The sequence below is a fragment of the Papio anubis genome, chromosome 13, assembly GCF_008728515.1.
Source record: "Papio anubis isolate 15944 chromosome 13, Panubis1.0, whole genome shotgun sequence".
NCBI lineage: Eukaryota > Metazoa > Chordata > Mammalia > Primates > Cercopithecidae > Papio > Papio anubis.
Window position 1 is genome coordinate 97,552,502 of NC_044988.1, and position 16,575 is coordinate 97,569,076.

At 50.5% G+C, this 16,575-nt stretch overlaps 2 protein-coding genes across 6 annotated transcripts in view; one reads left to right on the top strand and one right to left on the bottom strand.

The window, feature by feature from the left end:
- Positions 1–697: 697 nt before the first annotated feature.
- Positions 698–6,773, bottom strand: NAIF1 (nuclear apoptosis inducing factor 1). 3 transcript variants are annotated; one of them, XR_004178012.1, is made up of 3 exons: positions 5,763–6,773; positions 2,840–3,366; positions 698–1,287 (listed from the first exon to the last, which is right to left on the bottom strand). XR_004178012.1 is itself a non-coding variant. In XM_031654548.1 (2 exons), exons 1-2 carry the CDS (start codon positions 6,271–6,273, stop codon positions 2,894–2,896), a joined length of 984 nt encoding a protein of 327 aa, XP_031510408.1. In that variant the 5' UTR covers positions 6,274–6,773; the 3' UTR covers positions 699–2,893. The 3 variants fall into 3 exon arrangements, 1 of the variants encoding a protein (XP_031510408.1); XR_004178011.1 differs by having other exon boundaries at positions 699–1,287; positions 1,376–3,366; XM_031654548.1 differs by having other exon boundaries at positions 699–3,366.
- A 594-nt stretch (positions 6,774–7,367) lies between these two features.
- The window catches only part of SLC25A25 (solute carrier family 25 member 25), a 43,862-nt gene continuing 34,654 nt past the window's right edge, over positions 7,368–16,575 (top strand). The window contains exon 1 of one of the 3 annotated variants that reach the window (XM_003911902.4): positions 7,368–7,746. In XM_003911902.4, the coding sequence (XP_003911951.1) occupies positions 7,489–7,746 (258 nt within the window). In that variant the 5' untranslated portion in view covers positions 7,368–7,488. The remainder of the gene's footprint in view (positions 7,747–16,575) is intronic. The other 2 variants (XM_009189098.3, XM_031654547.1) reach the window with 2 other exon arrangements.

Sequence of the window (16,575 nt, forward strand, 5' to 3'; positions counted from 1 at the left end):
CAATGCATAGTCTTAGAGACCTCCCTCCAGGTTTTGAGTGAGACCTGGGATTGGGTACACTTAACAAATGCCTCAAGTAATTCTATTTTTTTCTTTTTTTGAGATTGAGTCTTGCTCTGTCACCCAGGCTGGAGTGCAATGGCATGATCTCGGCTCACTGCAACCTCCGTCTCCCAGGTTCAAGCGATTCTCCTCCTGCAGCCTCCTGAGTAGCTGGGATTACAGGTGTGTGCCACCACACCCAGCTCATTTTTGTATCTTTAAGAGAGATAGGGTTTCACCATGTTGGTCAGGCTGGCCTCATAAAACTCCTGACCTCGTGATCTGCCCACCTCAGCCTCCCAAAGTGCTGGGATTACAGGCATGAGCCACGGTGTCTGCCTCAGGTAATTCTTCAAAGTCCCAAACACTGCCTTAAACCAGGAATAGACTGATTTCTACTGTAAATGGGCCAGAGAGTAAACACCTTTGGCTTTGTGGGCCAGATGTCTCTGTAACTACTCAACTCTTGCTTTGGTGGTGGGAAAAAAAAAAAAAAAAAAAAAAAAAAAAAAGCCATAGGTTCATAAATGAATGGGTGTGTTCCAATAAAACTTTATTTATAAAAATAGGTGGTGAGCCTGATTCAGTGTGTGGGCCATCGTCTGCCAGTCCCTGTTCTCTTCTATATATAACCAATAAAGACACAGAGATGTACGTATAAAAAAGTGATATGTCTTTAATTTAAAATTATGACCTGGAAATAACTAGTCAGTTTAAGTGATCCAGACTTCCTCCTCATACCCAAATGGAACAGACACAATATTGGCTCAGATTTCCAACCCCAGAACAAAACCAAACCGAATCCTTGGGAAGTCCCTGCAGTGACCTTGCTGGGGCCATCAGACTGCACAGAGTGGAGGCGTCCAAGCTGCTGGGCTGCTGTTCTCCAGCCACACTGAGAAGAGCTTTCCTTCTTCCAGCAACTCCCTTGCTGGGTCCGATATCCCCCTTCACCTCCCTTTTAGCTGGCACTGCACGAATGCCTCCACAGAGAGGCTGACAGTACAGCAGTCACTTCCAAACTGTCTTCGGTGCATCTTCAGGGCCACCTTCCTGTGGTCACAATAGAGGAGCTGAGCATTCTAAACGTTTGTGCCCAGGAGGGCGGCGTCTTCACTTTTTAGCTGAGGTCTGGAGCCCTGAGTTGTAACCATTGGTCACGTGTGGCTGAGGCACCGGCAGCAAATCGGCAAACTTGGGAAACGATCTGGGGAGATGTAAGGGCCTTGGTAATTGATGGTAAGTCTGAAAATGAAACAGACAAATGGCATCTGGGTAAAATCCTTACAGACATGTCAGAAGAGAAAGTGTAAAATGGAACAGGGAACAGCACCTCCTTCAGCACTCCAAGGCTCTGCCTGCTCTTCCCTGAGCACAGAATCCAAAGGGTCCCATTTCTGGTGTGTGTGTGTGTTTTGTTTTTTTTTTTTCTTTTTGAGATGGAGTCTCGCTCTGTCGCCAGGCTGGAGTGCAGTGGCGCGATCTCGGCTCACTGCAACCTCCGCCTCCTGGGTTCAAGCGATTCTCCTGCCTCAGCCTCCTGAGTAGCTGGGATTACAGATGCACACCACCACGCCCAGCTAATTTTTGTATTTTTCGTAGAGACGGGGTTTCACCATGTTGGCCAGGATGGTCTCGATCTCTTGACCTCGTGATCCACCCGCCTCGGCCTCCCAAAGTGCTGGGATTACAGGCTTGAGCCACCGCACCCGGCCAGGGTCCCACTTCTTAGGTTGGCTTCACCTCTTCCTCCTCCTACATTCAGGGTCAATCATGGCTTTGGATTCACTCAGCCACTCAGAGAGTCTCAAGAGAGCAGGAGGCACTGAGGGGTGTGGCAGGGGAAGAGTCCAGCGTGTGATGCTCAGCAGGGCTTTTTTTGCTGAATTTTGGAAATGTGGAGTCAGCAGAGGAGGAAGGGTGTGGCCACAGGGCGGCCCTCCTGGAGGCCTTCCTAGGAGGGGTTCACACACAGCACAAATACAACTGGCTGGAAGCAAGCCTCCGCGCAAAGCCAACAGGTCACTCAGACCCACTGCAGTGGGGCAGCAAGCTTCCACACTAGTTGGCTTTCTCGAAAATTTACAGCATTCAAAGCTTGACCTGAGTCCAAAGCTCTAGGGGCAAACCACCAAAGGGCTACCCAGAGATGCTGTGGAAATCCAGAGAGTGGCCAAACCGTCCTCACCACACACAGTATTCCTGAACCAGACTGGCTGCACACTGCATGTATTATGGAGGCGTCCCAGCGCAGTACCTAACAAGGGCCTGCGCTGTGCCTGGGGTGGGGTCAGGGGAGAGCACAACAGTCATTGGAGTCCCCTGAGAACTGAGGCACAGTGAGAAGGAGAAAAGGGTGGGGTTTCCTCCTCAGGCAAAGTCACACTGCCTCCCAAGGGAGGAAGATATTATTGCTCAACTGCCAGCACCAGTGACATGACCCCACTCGAAAGGATGGCATCTGGGGTAGGGCAGCTCAGGAGAGACCCAGGCTGGGCGACGGCCCCCAGTGACAGCCCGCTGTGTTGTTCCTTACAGTTGTCCAAGACCAAGGCTGGGTCATGTCACAAGCCTGGGGTCGTGACAACACGTGTCCCATCACATGTACCTGTGACCCCCAGCTAACCAATCTTCTGGGTCTTAGCAAGGCAGCTCAAGTAGGGGGAGTAAGAGTTTGGGTCCCGGGAGCCCAACAAATTCCTCTTCTCAAAAACAGTGCAACCCCTAAGCGTTTATTAAAGAGGGAGCTGTGCACATGGCCGGCCTAAGGCCAAGGCCAATCACAGGACCCACTTACAAGACCATGGAGTTTTCATCCCATCATGGCAGAAGGCTGGCCTGACCCCTGCCCTCACTGGATGATGCTGTCTGGCTGCCCATTCTGGGCCACCTGCCCAGGGTCAGAGGTGGGGGCCGGGTTAGCTGTGTTGCTCTGCAGGTAGCGGCGGAAATCTTTGATCATGGGCCGGAGGACCTGGATGAGGACGCTCAGGGCAGCCTGTGTGCCCTCCATGGCCTGGGCCTGGCGCTCCTGGGCACAGGCCTGCACTTCCTGGGAGCGGCGGATCATCTGCAGTAGGTCGTTTTGCTGCTCCAGGTGCTGTGCGATCTCCTTCACATGCAGGTTGGTGACCCGCTGCTCCTGTATCAGCTTGGCGGAGTTGAGAGCAATGCGGCTCTTGAGCGCTTGCGGCTTGACCGACGTGTCTGCATGCTGGGCCATCATGTCCACAGGGGCCTCCGGTGGCAGCGGCGGGGGTGCCTCAGCCGTGCAGTACTCCACCACGCCCTCCTCCAGTGTGTGATACGTAGTCTCTGTGGGGACTGCAGGGTAGAAAGAACAGAGGCCAAGGGAGGTCACTTTCTGGAAGGAATACAGCTGGCTGTATAGGGTGGGGAAGAGGCCATAAAGGGGAATCCAGGCCTCCCCTGGCTGCATAGCTATTCAGGTATAAATCTAGAATCTAAGGGGTTCAGAATCTTAATCTACTTGGTAATCAAAGGGCCACCCCTGGATCTGGCAAAAGCAAAGATGTTGATCATAATACTAGCAAAACTTTTAGAGCAACTACTACATGTCAGGCACTTTGTACTCATTAGTTCAACAAATCCTCAAAATGACACCAAGAGGTCAGCGCTGTCATCTTCATTTTCCAGAAATGAGAAAACAGACCGAGAAATGTAGAATGACTTGCTAAGGTCACAGAACTTATTCAGCAGAGCCAAGAGGCAAACCCAGGTCTCCCCAACAGCAGAGCCCAACATGCTCCTAACCTCCACGCTGGGCTGCTCCTAGCTAAGAAAGGCACACCCTGCCGGGCGCGGTGGCTCACACCTGTAATCCCAGCACTTTGGGAGGCCGAGGTGGGTGGATCACCTGAGGTTAGGAGTTCGAGACCAGCCTGACCAATATGGAGAAACCCTGTCTCTATTAAAAATAGAAAATTAGCCAGGCGTGGTGGCATGCCTGTAATCCCAGCTACTTGGGAGGCTGAGGCAGGAGAATCGCTTTAACCTGGGAGACGGAGGTTGCAGTGAGCCGAGATCGTGCCATTGCACTCCAGCCTGGGCAACAAGAGCGAGACTCCGTTTCACACACACACAAAAAAAGACAGGCACCCCAGAGGCTGGGTCACATGCTCTCTGTGGTACCAGTGAAGCAGGCATCTTGGGTGGGACTCTACACATGCTCTTTGCAGCCACATTAGTCCTACCTCCTTTGATGCTTTCTGTTTTGTTTTGTTTTTCTTGAGTCGGCGTTTTGCTCTTTGCCCTGTCGCCCAGGTTGGAGTTCAGTGGCACAATCTCGGCTCACTGCAACCTCCGCCTCCCAGGTTCAAGAGATTCTCGTGCCTCAGCCTCCTGAGTAGCTGGGACTACAGGTGCCCGCCTCCAAGCCTGGGTAATTTTTGTATTTTTAGTAGAGACGGGGTTTCACCATATTGGCCAGGCTGGTCTCGAACTCCTGACCTCAAGTGATCCGCCCACCTCAGCCTCCCAAAGTGCTGGGATTATAGGAGTGAGCCACTGTGCCCGGTCCTTTGATGCTTTGACTTGACTTCCTAGGCCCTTGTGGTCAAGCAGAAAAGGAGGTGGGAATGGGGCAGCGGTAGCTTAAGTGCCCAGTCAATGTCTCCCCGTCTCTCATCATCTGGGTCAATGGGATACTTAAACGTTTATCCTTCCTGTTCCAGAGCAGCATCTGACTTGGACCCGTGTTTGTCCCCCTTACCCCACCCCAGTGTATTCTTGAGAAATACGCATTGCAAGGGGATGGCACTCACACATCCACCCAACTTCCCCAACCCCCACTGAGAACCACTGAATGATCCAGCTCACAGCCATCACAAGCGAGCAGAGGTAACAGTCACGGGTACAAATCCTTCTTTGAACTAAAAAATCCAACCAAAGTTAGCTCTGTTGTCATTCTTAGCTGAGAACCTTGGAAAGGATCCTAGCTGGGCTGTTTGGGCCTCCACACATGTGGGAGAGGTCAAGCTCCTCCACCCTTCAATGCCAATGTCAGCTATGTGTCCCCACGCCACCAAGAAGCCCCCTTCCTCTTCCGGGGCCTTAGATTTTCCCAACTGATGGTGAAGCTATTCCTATATGTGTCATCTCTGTCCTACTAGAATATAACTGGCCTGTATTTTAGACAACTTGGTAATCCCAGTGCCCAGCACAGGGTTGGGTACAGAATAAGTGCTAATGTTTGATGAATGGATGAATGAATGGAGTAGATTAACACCAGGAACCAGGAGGCTCCCAAGCAGCACCTGATCAAAGATCCCCCGCACTGAAAACAGAATCCAAAATCATTGTCTTACTTGGGCAGTATTATTCCCATCAATTTTTTCAACAAATATGGCCTGGCTGTCTACTACAAGCTGAGCCCTGTGAAAATCCTCTGGGGATACAGACACAATCTCTTGTCTTCAAGGACCACCCAGTTCGGCAAGTGGAGGTAAGTCATGGACAAACATGGTGGCAATGCTCAGTGGTGAGCTATCCAGCATATCAGAAGTCCAGCCCACGTGCTGAGGAAGTCCCAAAGAGAGCAAGATCACTTCTGTCTGGGGTGCTGCTCTTGGAAGGCCTCATGGTCTTCCAAGACCCCCATCTGACCTCTGACCCTTGGCAGCCAACCTTCCCCAGGCCACCCCAGAGCTTGCTGACCCTTCCCACTTATGCACGCCGCCTGGGCAGGAGAGGTCACTCACTCTGTGTCAGGGTGACCGTGGCTGCGGCTGCGGTGGCCGAGGGTCCGAGGGCCACAGGGTGGATCTCTGTGGTGCTGGGCAGGCTGATGATGGTGGCCTCGCCCAGCAGGTTGCAGATACGTTGTTGCATGGGGGTCAGCAGCACTGGGGCTACAGCTGGGCCACCGCCGCCACTGCCACCGCCTGTCCCAGGCCCCCCAGCTCCGTCCTCCTCAGTGGACCCCGGCGCCTCACCACCCTCCACGGCGGCCCGGACCTGGGCAACCTTGCGACGGACCTCAGTCTTGAGGTCAGACCACTTCTTCTTGACCTCAGGCAGCTCCCTGCGGCAGGTGGCCACAGCGTTGACCCTTCTCAGGATGCCGTGCCAGGCCGCGCTCTTGGCGGCCAGGGGGACCCCGGCGTTGAAGTGGTTCACCAGCAGGTGCTTCTTCAGCTCCAGCTCCTCCACGATGATCTCCACCTCCCGCTCCGAGAAGTTCATCTTCCTCTTCTTGGCTGGGACGGCCATGGCCTCTCCCCTCCCCTCTTTTTAAAGAAATTATAATCCCCTCAAGCGCCCCAATTCTCCTTCTCTTCTCCCTCAGCCTCGCCCCTCACCCACCCCCTACAGGGGATAGGCCAGGCTTGCTCGAGGCCAAGCACTAGGCCTTTGGTAACCCCCCTCGCTACGCAAAGTGCGTAGGGCCCAGCCCCAACCGGCCCGGCCGCTGCCAGCCAGCGGCGTAATGGCTTCCTGAATCTGCCTCTTCCGCCGAGGTGTGCGGAGATCCGCCCACTTCCCCTCTTCCCGCCTCCCAGCGCTTCTCCGGGAGAACCCGCCTTCCCGGTTGGTAGAGGCTCAAATATCACGTCGATCACTGGTTCTTTCGGTCTGTCGCTCAGCTACAGAGCACGCCCACTTACTGTAATTCGCCTGATCATTGGTTTAAAATTGTGTCTGTCACCCACAGCGCCCCGCCCACCTAACCTTTATTCACTTCCATTGGAAAATCATTCTGTCGTTCAATTATCAGTATTAAGACGATTAAGCCGTTAAATTCAGCTATTTTATTGGTGGTTTAGGGAGTTAGATTACCAAAACCATGCTTCCTGAGGATACTTCGTGCTTTCGGCCGTGAGCCATGAGTCAATTTTAAATTCCTCCCACCGGCACAAACTCTGCCCCGCAACTGCAGTTCATAAATGCTCTCACACAAATCCTATTTCCCACCGGAGGCTACGATCTCTGCGTACACGACCGCTCCTCCCATCCTTAAGATCCTGCAGTCTAAACAGAGTTAGTTCATCAATGGAAACTGGACACGGGGCCTTCCGCCTGCCAATCACAAGATTCCTGCCTATCGCTGCGTGATTTTCTCTCTCTTGGCCCCCGGCTCAGCCAATCCCCGCCTCCCTCAGTTTGAATCGGCCCCAGGCGGAACAGGGTGACCCAGCCCACCCCATTGATCCGGGTAGTCCGGGGCGGTGTGGGCTGCCCTTAGGCAGGCTCCGCCCCTCCCGGCTCTCCATCCGAGCCTGTGATTGGCCTTCGGTGCGCCAGGGGCGTGGCCGGTGAGGCGGGGCGTGAAGGGGCGGGGCTCCCGGAAGCCGCCCCTCCCGCCAGCTTGCCGGCGTCTCAGAGCCCGCGCTCGCAGCTCCAGAGCGCCTGGCGTGCCTTCCGCACGGTCCACGCCGGCCCGCCGCCCCAGCCCCGCCAGCGCCCGGAGCCCCTGCCTCGCACCCGATGGTGAGCAGTGTGTTGTGCCGCTGTGTGGCCTCCCCGCCGCCGGACGCCGCCGCCGCCGCCTCTTCGTCTGCCTCGTCGCCGGCGTCTGTGGGGGACCCCTGCGGCGGCGCTATCTGCGGGGACCCGGACCACCGGCTGCGCCTGTGGAGGCTCTTTCAGACGCTCGACGTCAACCGGGACGGCGGCCTGTGTGTCAACGACCTGGCGGTGGGGTTGCGGCGCCTGGGACTGCACCGCACGGAGGGCGAGCTCCGGGTAGGCTGCGCGCATCCTCAGCACCGGCGGGGAGGAAGCCCCTCGAGGGCCGGGTGACAGGTCTGGGCCGCTGGTGACAGGTCTCGGGGGACGGCCCCTTGGGCTGCGCGGGATCCCTACTGTCCAGAGGAAGGATGCACCCTGACTCACTGAGGGACACCCCACTTATGCCCTGATGGGAGTGGGGCTCTTTCCTGACTTCTTTGGGTGCTTGAGCCGGGTTCTTCGTGGACACAGGTGGGCACCCTCTGGGCTTTCTGATGGGTGAAAAGCCCTTTCTTGCCTGGGCTTTCCCCAGAGTAGAAGGCTCAGGAGTGTGCCTTTGTCACTTCCTGACCTCGAGGCCAAGCTGGACGCTCCCTTCACCCATGGATGGGTTCATCCATCGGTCCCCAGCAGCACCCCCTCCTTTCCCTCTCGTTTCCATGCCAGCCGTGGGCCCTGATCTGGTTCCTCTCAGGAGCATGTGGGAGTTGAAAAAAAAATTGGTATTGGGGTTTCAGGCTGATCCGTGTGGACGTGGGCGGTGAAGACTGACAGTTCTCATGATTTAGGCTCATCCCCATTGCCCTGTTTTTCCAGAAAATGGGATCGTGATCCCTGCGGGTTGGAGTGTGGATGAAGTGAAAGAATCTGGAGGAATTTTTTTTCTGAAAGTCAAAGCGAGATTGTTACTGTTGTGGGCTCTTGGCCGAGGTGTGGGAATAGGGGCGCAGAGAAATGGTCATCCCTGGGCCTGCCAGGAAGAGAAGTGCTGGCCTTTCTGTATGAGAACCTCAGAGCAGAGGCTGTTTCTTTCCCTTCTGTCTCTTCCCCTTCAGTCTGACTTGGCAGATGTAGCTGCCATTTTCCCAAGTATTTCATTTACTGTGGCTTAGCCTGATTTACAACCTGGAATAGGACTCCTGAGTACTTTACCTAAGAACCTGTTTCTCTGCTGAGTTAGTTTGGTCTATTTGTACACACGACAATTAGAGAATCTCACAGCCAAGTATGAAGAGAATCTGGTAAACCGCCAATGAATTAAATCAATTTGTTGGGTGGGTGTACATAGGTGTTGTTAACTCATGTACAAGATTATTGGATCAACATCCAAGGTGTTGAGCCGTAACTATTAGGATCAGCCTAGGAGGACCAAGAGTAACACTACGCAACATAGAATCGTTGAGTTAAGTCCAAGAGATTTAGAGACAGGGTTTTTTTTGTTTGTTTGTTTTGAGACAGAGTCTGGTTCTGTCTCCCAGGCTGGAGTGCAGTGGTGCGATCTCAGCTCACTGCAGCCTCTGCCTCCTGGGTGCAAGAGATTCTCCTGTCTCATCCTCCCCAGTAACTGGGATTACAGGCACATGCCACCATACACAGCTAATTTTTGTATTTTTAGTAGAGACGGGCTTTCACCATGTTGGCCAGGTTGGTCTCGGGCTCCTAACCTCAGGTGATCCACCTGCCTTGGCCTCCCAGAGTGTTGGGATTACAGGCGTGAGCCACTGCACCCGGCTAGAGACTAGTTTAAAAAAAAAATGTTTCCAGTCAGTTTTACACAAAATAGTGTTGTGAACTAGAGATTTTCCTGTATGTATCTGATGAATACTCACTTGAAAAGATAGAATGGCTGGCTGGGCACAGTGGCTCACGCCTGTAATCCCAGCACTTCCTGGGAGGCCGAGCTGGGTAGATCACCTGAGGTCGGGAGTTTGAGACCAGCCTGACCAACATGGATAAACCCCGTCTCTACTAAAAATACAAAATTAGCTGGGCGTGGTGGCGCATGCCTGTAATCCCAGCTACTCGGGAGGCTGAGGCAGGAGAATCGCTTGAACCCAGGAGGCAGAGGTTGCGCCATTGCACTCCAGCCTGGGCAACGAGAGTGAAACTCCATCTCAAAAAAAAAAAAAAAAAAGAAAGAAAAGGAAAGAAAAGATAGGAAGGCTAAACCCAGAGGGTTTCTGTGTCAAACCTACCCACTTGGCATTGCTGCCAGGCACATTGAGAACATCTGGCTGTGAGAGAATGTTAAATGTTTACACCATGCTTTGTGCCTCAACTAGAGTCACAGCGTTCTCAAGATTCGAGGCACATCTGATATTGATCCTAATCTGTTTTTTTAGTGGTGAATTTCTCGGGGCAAATAAGGAGAAAGTGATAATTTTTCTTTCTGGTTTTGAAAGAAAACTTTTGTTAACCAGAGAGCCTAGCCCCTTGGGGTCACTTTGGCTCTAAAATCTTTGACTCTGTGACAGATCTAAGTTCTCTGATATGGAGCATTTCTTCTTTATTCTTTTGGTGTGTGGGTTTAGTATAGTGTGTATTTCATTTATTTGTCTATTATTATTATTATTATTATTACTTTTCTGTGATGGAGTTTCACTTTTGTTGCCCAAGCGGGAGTGCAAGGACGTGGTCTCGGTCTCAGCTCACTGCAGCCTTCTCCTCGGGGGTTCAAGTGATTCTCCTGCCTCAGCCTCCTTCGGACTACAGGCACGCTGGGACTACAGGCGCGCGCCACCACACCCGGCTCATTTTTTTTTTTGTATTTTTAGTCGAAACGGGGTTTAACCATGTTGGCCAGGCTGGTCTCGAACTCCTGACATCAGATGATCCACCCACCTCGGCCTCCCAAAGTGCTGGGATTATAGGCATGAGCCACCGCACCTGGTCTATTTATCTTTTTTTTTTTTTTTTTGAGTTGGAGTCTCGCTCTGTCACCCAGGCTGGAGTACAGTGGTGTGATCTCATTGAAACCTCTGCCTCCTGGGTTCAAGCAATTCTCCTGCCTCAGCTTCCTGAGTAGCTGGGATTACAGGCACCTGCCACCATCCCTGGCTAATTTTTGTATTATTAGTAGAGAAGGAATTTCACCATGTTGGCCAGGCTGGTCTCGAACTCCTGACCTCAAGTAATCTACCCACCTCAGCCTCCCAAAGTTCAGGGATTACAGGCGTGAGCAACTGCACTGGGCAGTATAGACTGTATTTCTACAACTTTTTTAGCTTTTGAACAAATTCAGTTGTTATACAGCTTTGAGATCAGAAATAATTTATTAGGTCATTACCTGTAAAGGAGCACATGTTAGTCCTGTGGGGAATGTTTGAAGTATTGGAGAGAAGATCTGCCTTTTTGTAAATAACTGGGCAACAGGAAGACACCCTGCCTCTTGTGCTCCCGTACCACTTCCTGTTGAATTAGTATTAACTGCCTACAGAAAAAGCATTAGTATTAACTGCCTACAGAAAAAGCAGTGCTGTGGCTTTGCAGAGCTAGCTGGAGCCGAAAGAGAACTCTGGGGCCCTTTGGGTCAAAATGGGTCATCTGCCGCGGGAATAGATGTTGAAGAACACATCAGACTTTGGAAGATGCTTCCTATGGCCCATATGAAACCAGTGTGAGATGCTTGGGTTTGCAAAGGAATCAGCTGTGAGTGCTTATCAGAGGGTGATGGGTAAATCCAGGCCATGTGACTTCACAAAGCCTCTTCTTAGCTTATAACAGTCTGGGTCAAGTTTTCTTTAAAAGTAAACCAGCAAGTTTTGCCGTCTGCCTTTGTTTGAAAAGAGATGGGACAGTCATAAAAAATTGCTTAAAATGGAAGTGGGCAGAGAAACCGATGGCAGCCAGCCAGGGAAATTTTCTTTGTAAAGGGCATGTAAGCGAGAAGCTTGTTCTGGGACAAAAAAAGGGAAGAGTTCATTAAAGAAGAAAGCAAAAAGATGACGACAACAGTAGTGACTTGGGGAGATGAGACTCAGCCAGAGCTAATTATAGATTGCCTATTTAAGGCATTTTCATGTGACCAAATAAAATCTGGGTCTTAAAACAAATTTAAAACATAGGTTAGAGCTCAGGCAGCCAATTAGAGGAAGAAAGCAAGCTGTGTTACATGTAAACAGTTGTCTCTTCAGCTGAGGCTTTTGGGCTCTTGTAAGGGGCTGGTGTTTATTGCAGGTGAGGTTCTAGATGAGCTGCAGTTTGCTCATTTAGAGACTGGCATCCACACCATCTCGTTTGAGCCTCACACAAACCTGTGAAGTAAGCAAGTCAGTAAAATGATTTTTACTCCATTTTACTAGGGAAGGAACAACGGTTCAAAAAGAGAATGGAACAACGTCAAAGATCATTTGATCGCTAGGAAGTTGGACCAGAGAAGGAATTGGAACCATCTTCTGATTCCTGCTCCTCTCCTCGTTAACGCAGTTCTTTTCAGGAACATGAAGAGAATTCTCAAGTTCTTTTGGGGGAACTTGAGAAGGAGGAGGAGAGATCACTTAGAACCACATATTTTGCTCCCAAAGTATAGGTTTCAAGATTATCCACAGTTGACCCTGTCAAAGAACAAGAATCCGCTCCCCTGTTTCTCTCCCGGACCTGAGCAATGCACGTGAGGCAATCCCTATTGACTTGAAATTATTGAATGGAGATCAGTAATGTCAAGTTGGTATTGCTTAATCAGACAGACTGTTGAACTCTATACCTTTTAAATGTTTGGCCATTTGTGGATGTTTATCAAAAGAGCCAGACTTAGATAAGATAGTCTACAGAAGAAAGCTCCTTTCCAAGAGATAGACGTTATTTGCTATAATGTAATGGCCCTTTAAGAAAAGAAAAATGCTTTTTGCAGATTGGATTAAATTCATGTATTAAACTAATTGTGTTATATTGTTGCATAATCGGTCCCTGGCTCAAAGTCATAATCATCAAGTCAACTAGAATACTCTTTTTTTTTTCCGAGACAGAGTCTTGCTCTGTCTGGAGTGCAGCGGTGTGATCTCAGCTCAATGAGACCTCCACCTCCCGGGCTCAAGCAGTTCTCTGCCTCAGCCTCCCATGTAGCTGGGATTACAGGCATAAGCCACCATGCTTGTTCTTGAGAAGATTTTTTTTTTTTTTCTTTTTGAGATGGAATCTTGCTCTGTCGCCCAGGCTAGAGTGCAGTGGTGCAATCTCGGCTCACTGCAACCTTCACCTCCCTGGTTCAAGCAATTCCCCTGCCTTAGCCTCCCAAGTAGCTGAGATTACAGGCGCATGCCACCACGCCAGGCTAATTTTTTTGTATTTTTAGTAGAAATGGAGTTTCACCATGTTGGCCAGACTGGTCTCGAACTCCTGGCCTCAGGCAATCCGCCCGCTTCAGCCTCCCAAAGTGCTGGGATTACAGGCGTGAGCCACCATGCCCAGCTGAGATGATTTTTTTTTTTTTAAATGAGTTGATATTTGGAAAGATGCAGTCCCATACCCTGATCCTAAAACCAAGTAACAAATAAGAACAGGGCCAGGCACGGTGGCTCACATCTGTAATCCCAGCACTTCGGGAGGCTGAGGCAGGCGGATTACCTGAGGTCAGGAGTTCACGACCAGCCTGGCCAACATGGTGAAACCCTGTCTCTATTAAGAATACAAAAATTAGCCAGGCATGGTGGCACAAACCTGTAATCCCAGCTACTTGGGAGGCTGAGGCAGGAGAATTGCTTGAGCCCTGGAGGCGGAGGTTGTAGTGAGCCGAGATCGTGCTGACACGTGCCTGGCCAACAGAGCCAGACTCTGTCTTAAAAGAAAAAAAAAAGAATATATGAAGCTGGCCACAATGGCTCATGCCTATAATCCTAGCACTTTACGAGGCTGAGGTGGACAGATGGCTTGCACCCAGGAGTTCGAGACCAGCCTGGGCAACTTGGTGAAACCCTGTCTCTACAATAAATACAAAAATTGGCCGGTCACAGTGGCTCATGCCTGTAATCTCAACACTTTGGGAGGCTGAGGCAGGCGCATCACCTGAAGTGAGGAGTTCAAGACCAGCCTGGCCAACATGGTGAAACCCTGTCTCTACTAAAAATATAAAACTTAGCCAGGCGTGGTGGTGCATGCCTTTCTGTAGTCCCAGTTACTTGGGAGGCTGAGGGAGAATTGCTTGAACCTGGACGGCAGAGGTTGCAGTAAGCTGAGATCATGCCACTGCACTCCAGCCTTGGAGACAGAGTAAGACTTCATCTCAAAAACAACAACAACAAAATTAGCTGGGCATAGTGGCCCACACCTGTAGTCTAGCTACTTGGGAGGCTGGGGCAGGAGGATCACTTGAGCCTGGGAGGCTGAGGTTGCAGTGAGCAGAGTCTGTCTCAAAATAGATACAAATAGAGAGTGAGAGAGCACAAGCCTGTCTGATCTAGAGCTTCAACTGGATGAATTTTTTTGTTGTTCAAAGAATTATTACTGGCCAGATACAAAGGCTCACGCCTGTAATCCTAGTACTTTGGGAGGCCAAGGTGGGTGGATTGCTTGAGCTCAGGAGTTTAAGACCAGCCTGGGCAACATAGCAAGACCCCATCTCTGTTTTTTATAAAATTAAAAAAAATTTTTTTTTAATGAGGGTTTGAGTGTGGCAACTCACGCCTGTAATCTCAGTGCTTTGGGAGACTGAGGCGGGCAGATTGCCTGAGGTCAAGAGTTCAAGACTAGCCTGGCCAACATGTTGAAACCCCGTCTCTACTAAAAATACAAAAAAACTAGCCAGGCCAACACCTGGTGGGCACCAGTAATCCCAGCTACTCAGGAGGCTGAGGCAGGAGAATCACTTGAATCCGGGAGGCGGAGGTTGCAGTGAGCCAAAATCGTGCCACTGCACTCCAGCCTGGGCGACAGTGTGAGACTGCCTCAAAAAAAAAAAAAAAAAAGAAAAAAAAAGAATAGTTATTACTTGTTGAAGTCTCACATCCCCACAAGGGAATGATAGAAACAAATATTTCGCTGGTATTCATGCCTATTCCAGCTGACTCTTGAATTCCTGAGCTCAAGCAATCCTCTCATCTCGGCTTCCCAAAGTGCTGGGATTACAGACCTAAGCCACTGTACCCAGCCAACTTTTTATTTTACTTTATTGTGCCTGTGACACAGCCTCAGGGGTCTTGATGACATGTGCCCAGCAGCCAAGTTTTTATTATTTACGTATTATTTGAAACAGGATCTTGTTCTGTCACCCAGGCTGGCATGCAGTGGTACAATCACAGCTCACCACAACTTTGACCTCCCAGGCTCAAGCGATCCTCCCACTTAGCCTCCCAGGTAGCTGGGATTACAGGTGTGCACCACCATGCCCAGCTAATTTTTGTATTTTTTGTAGAGGCAGCATTTTCCCTTGTTGCTCAGGCTGGTCTCAAACTCCTGAATGCAAGTGATCCTCTTGCCTTGGCCTCCCAAAGTGTTAAGATTACAGGCATGAGCCACCATGCCCAGCCTAACTTTTTATTTTTAACCATTAATTATACTAATGTGAATTTGGCAGAACCATAGAATTAAGTCTTGGAAGGGTCACGGGCCATCATGGTCACTAGCCAGCCTTCCACCCAACATGGGGATAAGCTCTCCCGGAGCATCCCTTGCATATGGTCATCCGCCCTTTCTGTTGTGGACCTAATTGGAGTCACTGAGTTCTTTGTCATGTCAGACTGAAATCTTGTATGTGCTGCTGCCCATTGCCCCATGTGTACTTTCAGGAGCAAGACAGAAAAGTGATCCAAGGGTCCTTTATCTGAAATCTGTGGTCTTATCTTCCTATAATCTCTGCTGCTGCTAAAAAGAGGTATCATCATGCACTTCTCACATGACGTGCTGTCCATACCTCTTACAGTGCCCTTAGCTGAGACAATAACCCATGGGGTTTATAGTACAGACTTTCCTCAGAAATGTTACGCTGAGTGAAAAAAGCCAGTCACAAAGATCATGCACTGTATGTTCCATTTAGGTGAAAGTCCAGAATGGAGAAGTCTATAGAGATAGAAAATTGAGAAGTGCTTGCCTACCTGGGAGTAGGGTACTGGCGGGTAGAAAGATAGGAAGGTGATAAGGAAGAGAGATGAGGTTTCTTTTTGAGGTGATGAAAATATTCTCAAGTTGACTGGAGTGATGGTTGCACATATCTGTGAAGATACTGAGAACCACTGAATTGTATACTTTAAATGAGTGGTTCATGCCTGTAATCCCAGCACTTTGGGAGGCCGAAGTGGGCGGATCACCTGAGGTCAGGAGTTTGAGACCATCTGGCCAACATGTAGAAACCCCATCTTGGCCCGGCGCAGTGGCTCAAGCCTGTAATCCCAGCACTTTGGGAGGCTGAGGCGGGCGGATCACAAGGTCAGGAGATCGAGACCATCCTGGCTAACACGGCAAAACCCCATCTCTACTAAAAAATACAAAAAGCTAGCCAGGCGAGGTGGCGGGCGCCTGTAGTCCCAGCTACTCGGGAGGCTGAGGCAGGAGAATGGCGTAAACCCGGGAGGCGGAGCATGTAGTCCAGCCACTGCACTCCAGCCCGGGCAACAGAGCAAGACTCCGTCTCAAAAAAAAAAAAAAAAAGAAACAGGGTGATTTGTATGGTATGAGACCTGGGTTCAAATGTTCCTTCTCCTACTTGCTAGCTGAGTGACCTTGAGCAAATGACTCACCCTCTCCCAGTCTGTTTCCTTATCAGAAACTTGTTGTTATGAGGACCTTCTGCATAAGGGGGGTGCATGGGTTAAATTCGATAAAGCATAGAAAGAGCTCAGGACTGGGTCTGGCACATATTCACCAAGTGACTTCCTCATTGGTTCTTTGAAAATAAGATGCCCAGGATTGGTCAGAATCACCTATGTTTTGCACCTAGTTTGCTTAGGTGAAAAGTGAAAGGCAAGGGAGGGCGAAGCCTGGGGATATCAGCTTTAAAGGGTGTGTGGCACCCAGGGAGACATAGCCCCACCCCAGCAACCTGGAGAGGGAGAAGCTTCCATAGTGTGGAGGGGGATGTCCGCTGTGGGAAACCTGGGCTCTGTGGACATCAAAATGAGCAAATAAACAATAAAA

What these genes read in the sequence shown, in the direction of transcription:
- NAIF1 (XM_031654548.1), bottom strand. Translation starts at nt 6,273, where the DNA reads ATGGCCGTCCCAGCCAAGAAGAGGAAGATGAACTTCTCGGAGCGGGAG. An exon ending in CACGGTCACCCTGACACAGA is followed by an intron (nt 3,367 to 5,762) that starts GTGAGTGACCTC and finishes TCTACCCTGCAG; the next exon opens with TCCCCACAGAGACTACGTAT.